We start from the raw sequence: 17,336 nt of genomic DNA, 5'->3' as shown, positions 1-17,336 counted from the left end.
CTATCTGGTTTTCCATGCGGATAGAGCAGAATTGAGGACCCGTCCACAATTACTGCCGAAAGTGGTTTCATCTTTTCATATAAACCAACCTATTGTGGTGCCTGTGGCTACTACTGACTTGGAGGATTCCGAGTTGCTTGATGTGGTCAGGGCTTTGAAGGTTTATGTAGCCAGAACGGCTAGGGTCAGGAAAACAGAGTCTTTGTTTCTCTGACGTCCTAGTGGATGCTGGGTACTCCGTATGGACCATGGGGAATAGACGGGCTCCGCAGGAGACTGGGCACTCTTAAAAGAAAGATTAGGTACTACAGGTTGAGTATCCCTTATCCAAAATGCTTGGGACCAGAGGTATTTTGAATATGGGATTTTTCCGTATTTTGGAATAATTGCATACTATAATGAGATATCATGGTGATGGGACCTAAATCTAAGCACAGAATGCATTTATGTTACATATACACCTTATACACACAGCCTGAAGGTAATTTTAGCAAATATTTTTTGTAACTTTGTGCATTGAACAAAGTGTATCTACATTCACACAATTCATTTATGTTTCATATACACCTTATACACACAGCCTGAATGTCATTTAATACAATATTTTTAATAACTTTGTGTATTAAACAAAGTTTGTGTACATTGAGCCATCAAAAAACAAAGGTTTCACTATCTCACTCTCACGCAAAAAAGTCCGTATTTCGGAATATTCCGTATTTCGGAATATTTGGATATGGGATACTCAACCTGTATATCTGGTGTGCACTGGCTCCTCCCTCTATGCCCCTCCTCCAGACCTCAGTTAGAATCTGTGCCCGGCCAGAGCTGGATGCACCTACTGGGCTCTACTGAGCTTACTAGAAAAGAAAGTATTTGTTAGGTTTTTTATTTTCAGTGAGATCTGCTGGCAACAGACTCACTGCTACGAGGGACTGAGGGGACAGAAGCAAACCTACCTGCTTGCAGCTAGCTTGTGCTTCTAAGGCTACTGGACACCATTAGCTCCAGAGGGATCGAACACAGGGCCCAACCTCGATCGTCCGTTCCCGGAGCCGCGCCGCCGTCCCCCTTGCAGAGCCAGAAGACGGAAGATTCCAGGAGAAAATCGGCGGCTGAAGACTCCGGTCTTCAATAAGGTAGCGCACAGCACTGCAGCTGTGCGCCATTGCTCCCACAGCACACCACACGCTTCGGTCACTGGTGGGTGCAGGGCGCTGGGGGGGGGGGGCGCCCTGGGCTGCAATATGTATACCTTTTTTTGCAAAATGCACATAATACAGTTATAAACTGTATATGTGCCTAATCCCCCGCCATAAATATTATTAAAAAAGCGGGAGAAGCCCGCCGCTGAAAGGGCGGGGCTATCTTCCTCAGCACAGCCAGCGCTATTTTCTCTTCACAGCTCCGCTGGAAGGACGCTCCCCAGGCTCTCCCCTGCAGTATACACTACGAGAAGGGTAAAAAAGAGAGGGGAGGCACATAAATTTAGGCGCAGCTATTGGGGGAAAATTCACTTTGTATTAGTGTAAATCCCTCTGTTATATAGCGCTCTGGTGTGTGCTGGCATACTCTCTCTCTGTCTCCCCAAAGGACTTTGTGGGGTCCTGTCCTCAGTCAGAGCATTCCCTGTGTGTGTGTGCGGTGTGTTGGTACGGCTGTGTCGACATGTTTGATGAGGACGCTTACGTGGAGGCGGAGCAGGAGCCGATAAGTGTGATGTCGCCCCCTGCGGGGCCGACACCAGAGTGGATGGATATGTGGAAGGTATTAACCGACAGTGTCAGCTCCTTGCATAAAAGGTTCGATGACGTAACAGCTTTGGGACAGCCGGCATCTCAGCCCGCGCCTGCCCAAGCGTCTCAGAGGCCATCAGGGACTCAAAAACGCCGGCTACCTCAGATGGCAGACACAGATGTCGACACGGAGTCTGACTCCAGTGTAGACGAGGATGAGACAAATGTACAATCCACAAGGGCCATCCGATGCATGATTACGGCAATGAAAAATGTGTTGCACATTTCTGACATTAACCCGGTTACCACTAAAAAGGGTATTATGTTTGGGGAGAAAAAGCAGCCAGTGACTTTTCCCCCATCTGATGAGTTAAATGAATTGTGTGAAGAAGCGTGGTGTTCCCCAGATAAGAAATTAGTGATTTCTAAGAGGTTACTAATGGCGTACCCTTTCCCGCCAACGGACAGGTTGCGTTGGGAAACATCCCCTAGGGTGGACAAGGCGCTCACACGCTTATCAAAAAAGGTGGCACTGCCTTCTCAGGATACGGCCGCCTTAAAGGAGCCTGCAGATAGAAAGCAGGAGGCTATCCTGAAGTCTGTGTATACACACTCAGGTACTATACTGAGACCTGCTATTGCTTCAGCATGGATGTGTAGTGCTGCAGCAGCGTGGTCTGATTCCCTGTCTGATTACATTGATTCCCTGGACAGGGACACTATATTGCTAACCATAGAGCATATTAAAGACGTAGTCTTATATATGAGAGATGCACAGAGGGACATTTGCCGGCTGGCATCTAGAATTAATGCGACGTCCATTTATGCCCGGAGAGTATTATGGACTCGGCAGTGGACAGGTGATGCTGACTCTAAAAGGCACATGGAAATTTTGCCTTATAAGGGTGAGGAATTGTTTGGGGACGGTCTTTCGGACCTCGTATCCACAGCAACATCCGGGAAGTCGACTTTTTTTTACCTCAGGTTCCCTCACAGCCTAAGAAAGCACCGTATTATCAAGTACAGTCCTTTCGGCCTCAGAAAGGCAAGCGGGTTAGAGGCGCGTCCTTTCTGCCCAGAGGCAGGGGTAGAGGGAAAAAGCTGCACCATACAGCCAGTTCCCAAGAACAAAAATCCTCCCCTGCTTCCACTAAGTCCACCGCATGACGCTGGGGCTCCACATGTGGAGCCAGGTGCGGTGGGGGCCCGTCTCCGGAACTTCAGCGACCAGTGGGTTCGCTCACAGGTGGATCTCTGGGTTCTACAAGTGGTATCTCAGGGATACAAGCTGGAGTTCGAGACGTCTCCCCCTCGCCGTTACCTCAAATCAGCCTTGCCAGCTACTCCCCAGGACAGGGAGGTAGTACTGGCGGCAATTCACAAGCTGTACCTCCAGCAGGTGATAATCAAAGTTCCCCTCCTTCAACAGGGACGGGGTTACTATTCCACAATGTTTGTGGTACCGAAACCAGACGGTTCGGTGAGACGCATTCTAAATTTGAAATCCTTGAACACTTATATAAGGAAGTTCAAGTTCAAAATGGAATCGCTCAGGGCGGTTATTGCAAGCCTGGAAGAGGGGGATTACATGGTATCACTGGACATCAAGGATGCTTACCTACATGTCCCCATTTACCCACCTCACCAGGTGTACCTCCGTTTTGTGGTACAGGACTGCCATTACCAATTCCAGACGTTGCCGTTTGGTCTGTCCACGGCACCAAGGGTATTTACCAAAGTAATGGCCGAAATGTTGATACTCCTTCGAAAGAAGGGAGTTATAATTATCCCGTACTTGGACGATCTCCTTATAAAGGCGAGGTCCATGGAGCAGTTGTTGGTCGGAGTAGCACTATCTCAGGAAGTGCTACAACAGCACGGCTGGATTCTGAATATCCCAAAGTCGCAGCTGGTTCCTACGACGCGTCTGCTGTTCCTGGGTATGATTCTGGACACAGAACAGAAGAAGGTTTTTCTCCCGGAGGAGAAGGCCAAGGAGTTGTCATCTCTGGTCAGAGACCTCCTGAAACCAAAACAGGTGTCGGTGCATCACTGCACGCGAGTCCTGGGAAAGATGGTAGCTTCTTACGAGGCAATTCCATTCGGCAGGTTCCATGCAAGGATCTTTCAGTGGGATCTGTTGGACAAGTGGTCCGGATCGCATCTTCAGATGCATCGGCTGATCACCCTGTCCCCGAGGGCCAGGGTGTCTCTGCTGTGGTGGCTGCAGAGTGCTCATCTTCTCAAGGGCTGCAGATTCGGCATACAGGACTGGGTCCTGGTGACCACGGATGCAAGCCTCCGAGGTTGGGGGGCAGTCACTCAGGGAAAAAACTTCCAAGGACAATGGTCGAGTCAGGAGGCTTCCCTACACATAAATATTCTGGAACTAAGGGCCATTTACAATGCCCTAAGTCAGGCAAAACCCCTGCTTCAAAACCAGCCGGTGCTGATTCAGTCAGACAACATCACGGCGGTCGCCCATGTAAACCGACAGGGCGGCACAAGAAGCAGGATGGCGATGGCAGAAGCCACAAGGATTCTCCGATGGGCGGAAAATCACGTGCTAGCACTGTCAGCAGTGTTCATTCCGGGAGTGGACAACTGGGAAGCAGACTTCCTCAGCAGGCACGACCTCCACCCGGGAGAGTGGGGACTTCATCCAGAAGTCTTCCAGCTGATTGTAAATCATTGGGAAAGGCCACAGGTGGACATGATGGCGTCCCGCCTCAACAAAAAGCTAAAAAGATATTGCGCCAGGTCAAGGGACCCTCAGGCGATAGCTGTGGACGTTCTAGTGACACCGTGGGTGTACCAGTCGGTTTATGTGTTCCCTCCTCTTCCTCTCATACCAAAGGTACTGAGGATAATAAGAAAGAGAGGAGTAAGAACTATACTCATTGTTCCGTATTGGCCAAGAAGGACTTGGTACCCGGAACTACAAGAAATGATCTCAGAGGACCCTTGGCCTCTGCCTCTCAGACAGGACCTTCTACAGCAGGGGCCCTGTCTGTTCCAAGACTTACCGCGTCTGCGTTTGACGGCATGGCGGTTGAACGCCGGATCCTGATGGAAAAGGGCATTCCGGTTGAAGTCATTCCTACGCTGATAAAAGCTAGGAAGGATGTGACAGCAAAACATTATCACCGCATATGGCGAAAATATGTTGCTTGGTGTGAGGCTATGAAGGCCCCAACAGAAGAATTTCAGCTGGGTCGATTTCTGCACTTCCTACAGTCAGGAGTGACTATGGGCCTAAAATTGGGATCCATTAAAGTCCAGATTTCGGCCCTGTCTATTTTCTTTCAAAAAGAACTGGCTTCACTGCCTGAAGTTCAGACGTTTGTTAAGGGAGTGCTGCATATTCAGCCCCCTTTTGTGCCTCCAGTGGCACCTTGGGATCTCAACGTTGTGTTGGATTTCCTAAAATCACATTGGTTTGAGCCACTTCAGACCGTGGAGTTGAAATATCTCACGTGGAAAGTGGTCATGCTTTTGGCCTTGGCTTCGGCTAGGCGTGTGTCAGAATTGGCGGCTTTGTCCTGTAAAAGCCCCTATCTGATCTTCCATATGGACAGGGCAGAATTGAGGACTGGTCCCCAATTTCTCCCTAAGGTGGTATCAGCGTTTCATTTGAACCAACCTATTGTGGTGCCTGCGGCTACTCGGGACTTGGAGGCTTCCAAGTTGCTGGATGTAGTCCGGGCCCTGAAAATCTATGTTTCCAGGAAGGCTAGGGTCAGAAAAACTGACTCGCTGTTTATCTTGCATGCACCCAACAAGCTGGGTGCTCCTGCTTCTAAGCAGACTATTGCTTGCTTGATCTGTAGCACAATTCAACTTGCACATTCTGCGGCTGGACTGCCGCATCCTAAATCAGTCAAAGCCCATTCCACAAGGAAGGTGGGCTCTTCTTGGGCGGCTGCCCGAGGGGTCTCGGCTTTACAACTTTGCCGAGCTGCTACCTGGTCGGGATCAAACACGTTTGCAAAATTCTACAAGTTTGATACCCTGGCTGAGGAGGACCTTGAGTTTGCTCATTCGGTGCTGCAGAGTCATCCGCACTCTCCCGCCCGTTTGGTCGCTTTGGTATAATCCCCATGGTCCTTACGGAGTACCCAGCATCCACTAGGACGTCAGAGAAAATAAGATTTTACTCACCGGTAAATCTATTTCTCGTAGTCCGTAGTGGATGCTGGGAGCCCGTCCTAAGTGCGGAATTCTGCAATACTTGTATATAGTTATTGCTTAACTATAGGTTTTTTCTTGTTCTGAGCTATCAGTTTAATGAGGCTCAGTTGTTGTTCATACTGTTAACTGGGTATAGTTATCACGAGTTGTACGGTGTGATTGGTGTGGCTGGTATGAGTCTTACCCTGGATTCCAAATCCTTTCCTTGTAATGTCAGCTCTTCCGGGCACAGTTTCCCTAACTGAGGTCTGGAGGAGGGGCATAGAGGGAGGAGCCAGTGCACACCAGATGTAGTACCTAATCTTTTCTTTAAAGAAGTGCCCAGACTCCTGCGGAGCCCGTCTATTCCCCATGGTCCTTACGGAGTACCCAGCATCCACTACGGACTACGAGAAATAGATTTACCGGTGAGTAAAATCTTATTTTTTCGGGCCCAGGCTCCATGCCTTATACTTAGATATTTTTGCCAATAATGAACTTCCCCCTTCTTTGTCAGAGGCAGTTATAATAGTGATCCCGAAGCCCGGTAAAGACCCTAGGCTTCCAGACTCCTATAGGCCGATATCTGTGATTCCCACCGATGCTAAGATCCTGGCAAAGGTATTGGCAGTACGGCTCAACACAGTGATCACCTCCATCATTCACCCGGATCAGACTGGCTTCATGCCAGGGATGTCCACGTCTATTAACTTGCGTAGATTGTATCCCATTTTACAAATCCCACATGACTTCCCTTCTGATTCGGCTGTGGTCTCGCTGGACGCGGCCAAAGCTTTTGACAGATTCAATATTGAATGGGCTTACTTATGGGAGGTCATGACTTGTATGGGCTTTGGGCCCAATTTTATTAGATGGACTAAATTACTGTACCAACATCCGAGTGCCAGGATCTTGGTAAATGTCTATGTATCTCCCTCCTTTCAATTGTCTTGTGGTACTAGGCAGGGCTGCCCTCTATCCCCCACACTGTTTGCCTTAGCCATCGAGCCCTTGGCCTGTTTGTTACGAATGCACCCAGATATTGTGGGAATATGTACGGGCTCCCGCGAGGATAGGATCGCTCTCTACGCTGACGACATGTTGTTGTTTTTGCAAGATTGCACCAAGTCTATGCCCATTCTGTTGCGTGTGATTGACGGCTTCGGTGCTCATTCGGGTCTTCAAATCAACTGGTCTAAATCATACATTATACCAGTAATAGACCCCCCTCCTACTGTTCCCAAAATTTCCCTGCCACTGTGTTGGACAACACAATTTAAATACCTCGGAATTCAAATAACTAATGACCCTTCTGATTTTATCCCTTTGAACCTTGACCCGATCATGCAGCAGGTTGTGTGCAAATCCAAAACTTGGTGTAGGCTTCCGCTGACGGTGTCTGGCAGGGTTAATCTCATTAAAATATCATACTGCCCAAACTTTTATGTTATTCTTCAGTCCCCCATATATATCTATCCAGTATTTTTTAGGAAATTGAATAGTGTTTTATCCTCTCTGATCTGGGCTAACAGACGACCTAGGATACAGTTAAATACTCTCACCAGGCAACGCTGTGATGGCGGCCTGGCTTTGCCTAACTTTCAGATGTATTATTATGCTGCTCAGCTGACTCATATTAGTGCATGGGCGCAGGATTCTGACATTGACTCTCTACATTGGGTGTTCATTCGATGCTACTTTCCTGACCTTTCTTCTATGCAGGTATTGCTGAGTGGGAGCATTACTCTGTTCCTTCCCCCAGTTATTTTCCAGGCTTTGAGGATCTGGCGAGCCCTGAGGGACCTCTTAGGGTACGACGGCCTGGACCCAGATACCCCCCTATGGTACTCTGACTGGCTTCCTGAACTGTATACGATTGAGGGACGGGAGGTTTGGGCCCCTAGATATGTGGTTTCTATTTCCCAACTTTATGCAGATAGTGTACTCAAATCCTTTCAGCAATTAAAGGATGAATTTGAGTTACCCAACTCCTACTTTTTCAGATATCTTCAGCTTCGTCATGCCCTCCAGTCCCAATTTGCTGTTTCACCCCCACGGATCCTCCCATTTCCCATTAAGACCTTTGTAACTACATTGGGTCGAGTTAAGATGGTCTCCCTTGCGAATGGGTATCTTCTTACCAAACTCCATACGGGCCCTTTTACACGTCTCCGTGGAAAGTAGGAGGAGGATTTGGGTCTAGTAACTGAGGAGGACTGGGCCCTTGATCTGGAATATCCTGCTACGGTCACCAAGTCTCTCAGGTACCAACAAATTCAATTCTTCTTTCTACACCGAACATATGACTCCAGTTAGACTGGCCACTATTGGGACTGGCAGATCAAGTCGCTGCCCTAAGTGCGGAGTGGCTGTGGGAACATTTTGGCATCTAGTGTGGGACTGCCCGACGCTGCAGGTATTCTGGTCGGGGGTCAGGTCGATTCTGGAGAGTACAGGAGTGACTGGTGGCTTGCTTACCCCACAGTTTTGTATTTTGAGGATGGGATGCTCTGCTTCTGTGTTTGATCCTGTGGGTCTATATGCTCGCAATGTCTGTGCCTTGGCTAAGGTATGCATTGCAAGGCTCTGGATGGCCCCTGGTTGCCCTCTAGTCTCTGCTTTAAAGATTCTAGTTAATGATGATACAATTTTCAAGGAATGTTATATATATATATATATATATATATATATATATATCCAGAAAGTCCACACTCACTGCTCCAATTTGCAACCTGGGCGGTGCTCCATAAGAGATTCACAAGAAATCCAAAAATATATCCGAAAAAAGATACAGGCACTCACCACTTCCTTGATGATGAAAACTTTATTGGTGTGTCTCACATAGAGACAGTTAACAGCATGTCAGCAAAAGGTGTCGACGTTTCGGCTCCATCTGAGCCTTTTTCAAGACTAACAAGATTACAGCAGGTTCTTACCTGGGCTGCTGGGTGAGAACCTGCTGTAATCTTGTTAGTCTTGAAAAAGGCTCAGATGGAGCCGAAACGTCGACACCTTTTGCTGACATGCTGTTAACTGTCTCTATGTGAGACACACCAATAAAGTTTTCATCATCAAGGAAGTGGTGAGTGCCTGTATCTTTTTTCGGATATATATATATACAAAACGCTTCTGCCAAATTTGATAGAGTCTGGTCTCCATGGCTGGAATCTCCCTACTCCCACCTAGACCCTCAGTCATAGCGGTCATTGGAATGCTATCATGTCTCTAAATTAATGTTTAATGATATATGCTCTGTTTCTGTCTGATGAACTCTGCATGGTCGCCTAACTCTATGGATGGCTGGAGAGGTCCTGAGTTGGGTGATTCTTCCTCACTCTGCTTCTTTCTATGTTTTCTCTTTTTCTTTTCTTGTTCTTTTTTCTTGGGTTAGTTTTACGGGTTAAAAACAAAAAGTTTAATGTGGATTTTTATATTGGTTGCGGATCTTGCAAGTCCATTTGTTATGAACAACTGTATATATTTGCTCATTTCATCAATGACATGGTTTATTCCTCCACTTGATGTAAATTCTGTCCCACAAATGGAACCTTCATTTGTTTTTGCACGTGATATGTCGTTGATATGCAATATCTGCAACTGTATTTCTATTCTGTTGAATAAAAATTACTCTATTAAAAAAAAATAACCGTGAAATTAACACAGTTTGGACATATCCTTTCCACTCAACAGAAATGGACAAAGACCGGGTGTTGCAGAGATTGCAGAAGGATGTGCGCTCTTTGTTAATTGCATCCAAACATGGGCTGAGCATACAGGAACTTGAGCACGATTACCGTATGCTGATTGGTACAGCTCTTCCAGTAAGGAAACTAGACTACAGAACAACCATGGAGCTGCTTTTGGATATGCCAGATGTGGTGAACATCCACACTAAAGTTGATGGCACAGTGGTATTGTCAGGTACGTATCTTCTTTTTACAATTTCTTCACTGGTCTTCCAGGCGCGTTGGGTATGGGATGCCGGCGGTGAGCATACCGACGCCGGTATCCCGGCCGCTAGAGTGCCGGCAGTGGGGCGAGAGCGCAACAAAGCCCCTTGGCGGCTCGCTGCGCTCGCCACAGGTTCTATTGCCACTCTATGGGTGTCGTAGACGACCACGAGTGGGAATAGCCCCTGTTAGCTGGTCAGTGGTCGGGATTCCGGCGTCTATATCCTGTCCGCCGGGATCTGGACTGCTGGCCATGTAACTACATCCCCTCCTCACATGAGGGGGCAGAGAGCCGTATGTGGCAGTGAATGTAGGACTGATTTTATGAAGGTCATTCCAAAAGTAATTTACCAAAATCTCTAATAATTGTATCTTTCTTTCATGCTACTCAAGCTGTTGTTAATGAAGAAACAAAAAGTATTGCGGATTTGGTGTCCCGGCAGAAGGCCCAAACCAAAAGGAAAGTTCTAAACAAACGTCGCGTAGTGAGACCTGTGTGCCATAAGGACCTTGTGAGACGTGGCAGAATAGCTCCTGTACTTCCTGCATCAATGAAAAGTGACCTACGAGAGCTTCTCTCCATCTCCCCATTACTGGTCTCCCATCTGGAAACTGCCTTTTATAAACGGTTTGGCCGCAGTTTTCAGTATACTAGATACGGGTTCTACTCCTTAATAGAAGTCCTCAGATCTGTATCTGATATTATACAGGTGACGCAGACCAGAGCTGGATCATTGCTGGTGCTGAGGAACGCTGATCCTAAGGGTACATCTGTTGGTGAGTATGTTTCGTTATGAGTAGTTTAATGCATTAACTGAGTGTCAGATACTGCATTCCTTTATAGATTATTTTATCTAGAAATAATAGCCAACACTTAATTTTATCTGCTTCCAGGCTCAAGTATTCAACTCTCTAATCAAGCTGTTACTTTCAAGGGGACTTGCAGTGTTTCCGTAGATGCACAAAACAGTAAAAGAAAGCCATTTGTTCAGGATATTCCTTTGCCAGATGCATCCACACCATCTGCCGGAACTACCACCCTGGAGAAGCTTCTCAATGATGCAGAGACCAATTATTTTGCTAGCAAGATTTCTCTTAAGACCCTCCCCATAGACCCGAAATTTGGAGTTTGTGACTCCCAAGTGATGACTGAAAACTCAGTGTTAGGAGTCAATTTGCCTTTAAGCTTGTTCCCATCCCCTGTGCCACGGGACACTGCTAATAAATTACTGGTTAAACCTCCAATACACATAGAAACTATCACAGCTGGAGGGACTAGCTTGGCTGCAGGTACTATGGAATTGGGTACAGCAGAACCTGACAATAATTGCAGCCTGCAGTGGCTGGAAGAAAAGGTATGTTCAACGTTGCATATTTGTGATTAATAGTAACCTTTCCAGAATGTTCACACTGAAACTAAAATGTCATTAACGGAGGCAGAATCAATTAGCTGCAGGTTGTGTTGCGAGGTTTCTTCTTCCTGTTAAAGTGCCCAGAGCTATTCAATTAGAAACACGTGAGCAACCTGCAAGCAGCCTCGAGGCAGCAGTTAATACTTGTTTCTGCTCGCACCTCAAGAGAATGCAAGCAGAAATAAGCGTTAACTGCTGCATTGGGGTTGAACGCGACTCTATAAAAATTAATAGCTCAAGGCATGATACCCAGGAGAAGAAGGGACTACATGTCCCAAACTGCAGCTAATTAAATCAACCCCATTGTGTTAAACTAAATGCAGAGTACAATTGTTACTGTTAATCCCCAGATTTACATTTTTCAGTAACTAGGCAAAATAGTAAAATATACATGAGGGTTATCCCCTCACTGTCTTCTCTAGTGACTCCTATGGTAATTTAGCTGCGTTTCAGTGGAATACTGTATGAGTGCCAGAATCTACCTATATTGTACTAATCTAACTCTTCCGCATGGTGCTGTTTGATATTGTGTAATGGCATTACTGCATAATTGTTTGCTCACTGTGCGTTTTCATATGTTGATATTGTAGTGATCAAAGCTTGGGCACTTACAGAATAGCTTATTCCTGTCAGTCTTCCGCATGAATGCTATGCAAAAAATATATTGCACTCTCTCGGGAGTTTTTCAGAGTTTTTTAATCTAACCTGTTGGTGCAAGCAGGCATTTACATTAGACTGTAAGGGGCATAAGAAGGGGGTGGACTCGAGTAGTGGTGTAACAAGAGCGGGACATGTGCATGGGATAGACATTAGGATATCCTTACAAAGAAATAAGGATCAAATAAGGTTTGAGATAAGTATGGTAAAAAAAATGGGCAGACTAGACGGACCAAGTGGTTCTTATCTGCCATCAAATTCTACGTTTCTATGTGCCCTGGGTGCGAAGCAGGCCTTGCAGAGGGGGCCGCTTCTGCCAGAGCAGTGTACTACCCAGCGGAGAGTAATCGTGACTGGTATTTTTAACTACAGTACTCTGTACCATCCACTGGTGTATGGGTATAGACCTTCCTGGGGTGCGTTGTATGCCACTGGGCCAGTAAGAGCAGCACTGAAGAATGGTGGAACGCAAAGGCTGGTGTGTAACGTACTGTGGGCTCGGATAGACAGGGTGACCTGCCAGGGCTGCTAATTTCTGCTATAACCTACTGAGTCACAGTCTGACGGTAAGACTGACGTCAGGCTGTTATTATGGTGGGGGCATTGGGGTACATGCGCTCTGAGCCACCTCTTTCAGGAGGTGCTCCTGGAGTAGCAGTACTGGCTGCCAGTGCATGACTTACTCCTGATGTAGCGCACCTGCTGTGGGAAGCGTTTTTACTTATATTGCTGGCAGAGCGCAGGAGCATCTAAAAGCATCTCTTCCAGTCACCTGGAGTGCTGAGAGCAGTGGCAGCTAGAAGCAGGGCTGCTTCCATGAGAGGCCTGAGAGAAATGTAAGTAGTATCTGCCCATTTCCCATGTTTGCCTCTGCCATGTTTCCCCATGTGTGAAGCTTGCCACCAAGCCAGAAGCGTTGAGAAGTTTTACAAGTTTTAGTGTTCTGAACAAGGGGAGTCATTCTGACCTGATCCGCATGCTGCCGTTCATCGCAACGCAGCGCAGCGATCAGGTCAGAACTGCGTATGCGCCGACGCATGGCTGACAGCCGACGGCTATCGTTGCCTAGCAATCACCTCTGCCTGATGCTGGGCGGGAGGGGTTGGCGCGGCGGCGTTTGGCCGCCGTTTTGTGGGTGCGGTCCGGCCAGCAGCCGCTGCGAGCCGGGCAGCGACGAGAGTAGCTACCGGCCAGCATGCAAAAGCTGCGCTGGCTGGGAGCTAATCCTGAAGTGCAAAAGCATCGCCGCTGTGCGATGCTTTTGTACTTCAGCGACGGGGCAGGGTCTGACATGCGGGGCGGGCTAGCTCTGTGCTGGGCATCCCCCCGCATGTCCGTGTGGATGATCGTAGCTGTGCTAAATTTAGCACAGCTACGATCAAGTCTGAATTACCCCCAAGGTCATACAAATCCAGGGGGGGTCCCATCTTCTGAACTTGAACCTTTTTTCTCTTACGTCCTAGAGGATACTGGGGTCCACTTAATACCATGGGGTATAGACTGGTCCACCAGGAGCCATGATAGTGTGGGCTGGCTCCTCCCTCTATGCCCTTCCTACTAGACTCAGTTTAGAAAATGTGCCCGGAGGAGCCGGTCACGCTGAAGGAAGCTCCTGAAGAGTTTTCTGCATTTATTTTCTATGTTTGTTGTTTTCAGGCAGGGCTGGTTAGCACCAGCCTGCCTGCTTCATGGGACTTAGGGGGAACGGCCCAACCTCTTGAAGGGTTAATGGTCCCGTTCCCCGCTGACAGGACACTGAGCTCCTGAGGGAACTATTTGTAAGCCCCACCACGGCGAGCGCATATTCCAGCAGCATGCCGCCACCTCTAACAGAGCCAGAAGAATAAAGAGTAGTGAGTACTGAGCTGGCGTCCAGGGTTAGCGGGGCGCCGGCCATTATGACGGCACGAGGGTATGGAGACGCATGTCTTCTAAACGGGGCGGAATGCGTCTCCAGACACAGTACACAACTGCGTCTCAGTACACTGTACACAGTACCCAAACTGGCACAAACAGCCTTAAAACAGTTCTGTTCCATTTTAAGCACAAATATTACCTCAGCCAGTATAAAAAAGCGGGAGGACTGCGCGCCATTGATGGGGCGGGGCTTCACTATGAGAGGATCCAGCAGCTCACCAGTGCCATTTTCCCCTCTGCAGTGGTCACAGGCAGGACAGGGACGCGCAGCTCCTCCGGTGTGACTGCAGATTACCGCAGCGGTACCAGGCAGGGGGGGGATCGACTATTAGTATACTAAGTCCCCTATTGGGGTATTTAGTCTGTCACCCGGCTAAGCTTGGCATTAGCGATAAGGGCGCGGTGGGGGCTGGCTCCAAACAACTCTGTGTCTCCCTGAACTGTCTCCCTTTGTGGGTTAATTGTGCTTAACCCTTTCCTGTGTGTGTGTTCTGTCACATTTACATTATGTCAGGCAAAGAATGTGTTTCTTGTACAGCGGAGTGTTCCTCTTCCCCATGGGGCTCACTACTGTATTCTCCAGGTTCACAAGCTAGCGGGGCTGAACCGGAGTGGGTTAATTCTTTCAAAGGAAAGATTTCCACTCTTTCTACAAAATTGTCCCTCAATGAGAGAGACACTCCATACTTAAAACAAACTGTGGATGAGTTTATGGTGGCCATTCCGAGTTGATCGCTAGCTGCATTTGTTCGTAGTGCAGCGATCCGGCTACAAAACGGCTGTTATGCGTATGCGGCGCAATGTGCACGTGCATCGTACGAGCACAACAAACGATGTAGTTTTGCACAGGGTCTAGCGAAGCATTTCGGTCGCATTGGTGGCCGCAGTGTGATTGACATGAAGTGGGCGTTTCTGGGTGGCAACTGACCGTTTTCAGGGAGTGTGCGGAAAAACGCAGGCATGCCAGGAAAAATGCAGGCGTGGCTGGGCGGGTTTGTGACGTCAAAACAGGAACTGAACAGTCTGAAGTGATCGCAAGCGCTGAGTAGGTTTTGAGCTACTCTGAAACTGCACACAAAAACTTTGTAGCCGCTCTGCAATTTATTAGTTCGCACATCTGCTAAGCTAAAATACACTTTCAGTGGGCGGCTGCATAGCGTTTGCACAGCTGCTAAAAACTGCTAGCGAGCGATCAACTCGAAATGACCACCTCAGTCCCCTCCCATTTGCCCGCAAAAAGCGATCTCTGGCCCATATCCTGCAATCTGACTCTGACGCTGATGGGTCATACTTGGAGGGGGGGTGAGGTAGACTTGGAGGGGGGATGTGGCTCTGTCACAGGGAATAGAGGCTATCAGAGATGTTCTGCATATTCCTGATAAGGTGTCAGAGGAGATTGAAGAATCTTATTTTAATGTAAAGAAGTCGTCCTCTGTTACTTTTCCTGTGTCAAAGGAATTCAATACCCTGTTTGAAGAACCATGGATTAATCCTGATAAGACGTTTCAGATCCCTAAAAGGTTGCTCTCATCTTTACCTTTTCCTCTGGAGGATAGGAAAAAATGGGAAAATCCACCGATAGTGGACGCATCAGTCTCTAGGCCGTCACGTAAAATTGTATTGCCTGTCCCTGGTGCAGCCTCCCTAAAAGACTCAGTTGATTATAAAATTGAGACTACACTCAAATCATTGCACACAGCTGCTGGGGTGGCCCAAAGACCCACTATTGCATGTGCGTGGATCACTAAAGCCATTGCAAAATGGTCAGGTAACCTAATTGTGAGGTTAGATTCCTTATCTAGGGGGGATGTTGTCTTACTCATGCAGCATACCCATGTATACAGGACTCTGCAAACTTTATGGTGGTAGCCATAAAGGAAATAGGCGTGCTTAACGCACGCACCACCGCTATGGCAGTGTCGGCACGCAGGGGCTTGTGGCTACGCCAGTGAACTGCTGACGCTGACTCCAGGAAAGGCGTGGAAGGCCTACCATTCACAGGAGAGGTCTTGTTTGGAGATGAACTAGACAAATGGATCGCCACAGCTACTGCGGGTAAGTCTACATATCTTTTTTTTCCTCAGCCCCCCCGACCGAGAAGACTTATTCAGCTTCTAAGTTACAGTCCTTTCGGACAGCCAAGTTCAAGGGCAAATCCAGAGGTGCTTCTACGTCCTCCAGCGGCGCAAGAGGTAAACCACGCAAACCAGCAACTGCAGGTGCCCAGGAACAGAGCTCAGGCTCTGCTTCCTCAAAGACTTCAGCATGACGGTGGACCGCAATGCCTGGAAGGCTGTCGGGTGGGACCCAGTCTACAATTCTTCAGTCAGATCTGGTCAAATTCGTGCCAGGATCCATGGGTCGTAGCTCTTATTTCTCAGGGCTACAGACTGGAGTTCCAAGAGATCCCACCTCACAGATCCTTTAAATCAGGCTTGCCAGTTTCACAAGAGGCAAGTATAACTTTACAGCTTGCCATCCAAAAACTGTTACAGACTCAGGTCATTGTTCCAGTTCCACCTCCTCTACTAAACAAGGGGTACTATTCCAACTTGTTCGTAGTACCGAAGCCGGACGGTTCGGTAAGACCGATTCTGAACCTCAAGTCTTTGAACCCGTATTTACGAGTGTTCAAATTCAAGATGGAGTCTCTGAGAGTGGTGATCTCAGGTCTGGAGGAGGGGTAATTCCTAGTGTCTCTGAATATCAAGGATCCGTACCTTCATATTTCGATCTGGCAGCCTCATCAGGCTTATCTACGGTTTACACTGCAGCACTGTCACTACCAGTTCCAGGCCCTACCATTTGGTCTCTCCACGGCACCGAGGGTGTTCACAAAGGTGATGGCAGAGATGATGTTTTTACTCCGCAAACAAGGAGTGAACACAATTCCGTACCTGGACAATCTCCTGATAAAAGCGCCGTCCAGGGAGAGGTTGCTGGACAGCATTGCTCTCTCAACCAAACTCCTCCAGGATCACGGGTGGATTCTGAACCTTCCGAAAGATCATCTAGAGCCAACACGGAGGCTCCCATTCCTGGGAATGATACTGGACACGGACTCACAAAAGTTGTTCCTTCCGTTGGAAAAGGCATTGGTAATCCAGTCGATTGTTCGGGATGTCCTGAAGCCAACCCGGGTGTTGGTGCATCTGTGCATTCGCCTTCTGGGGAAAATGGTGGGCTCTTACGAGACACTTCAATACGGAAGGTTTCACGCAAGACCCTACCAGCTCAATCTGTTGGACAAATAGTCTGGATCGCATCTTCACATGCACCAGAGGATCCGTCTCGCAGGACGGAGGTTCGGAATTCAGAACTGGATTCTGTTAACCACAGGCGCAAGCCTCAGAGGTTGGGAAGCAGTCACTCAGGGGGTGCAGTTTCAGGGAAGATGGTCAAGTCAAGAATTCATCCTTCCAATCAACATTCTGGAACTCAGGGCCATATACAACGCCCTTCTGCAGCCCTCACATCTTCAAGATCGGGCAATTCAG

The 17,336-nt window shown here is 48.0% G+C and overlaps 1 protein-coding gene across 2 annotated transcripts in view; it reads left to right on the top strand.

Moving 5' to 3' along the window:
- The window catches only part of TDRD5 (tudor domain containing 5), a 602,913-nt gene that overhangs the window by 51,092 nt on the left and 534,485 nt on the right, over positions 1–17,336 (top strand). For both annotated transcript variants that reach the window (XM_063939810.1, XM_063939811.1), the window contains exons 2-4: positions 9,594–9,824; positions 10,247–10,630; positions 10,748–11,208. In XM_063939810.1, coding sequence (XP_063795880.1) covers positions 9,596–9,824; positions 10,247–10,630; positions 10,748–11,208 — 1,074 coding nt within the window. In that variant the 5' untranslated portion in view covers positions 9,594–9,595. The remainder of the gene's footprint in view (positions 1–9,593; positions 9,825–10,246; positions 10,631–10,747; positions 11,209–17,336) is intronic.

The sequence above is a fragment of the Pseudophryne corroboree genome, chromosome 9 (assembly GCF_028390025.1).
Source record: "Pseudophryne corroboree isolate aPseCor3 chromosome 9, aPseCor3.hap2, whole genome shotgun sequence".
Taxonomy (NCBI): domain Eukaryota; kingdom Metazoa; phylum Chordata; class Amphibia; order Anura; family Myobatrachidae; genus Pseudophryne; species Pseudophryne corroboree.
The sequence above is the reverse complement of the archived record's forward strand: the minus strand, read 5'-3'. Positions and strand labels throughout refer to the sequence as shown.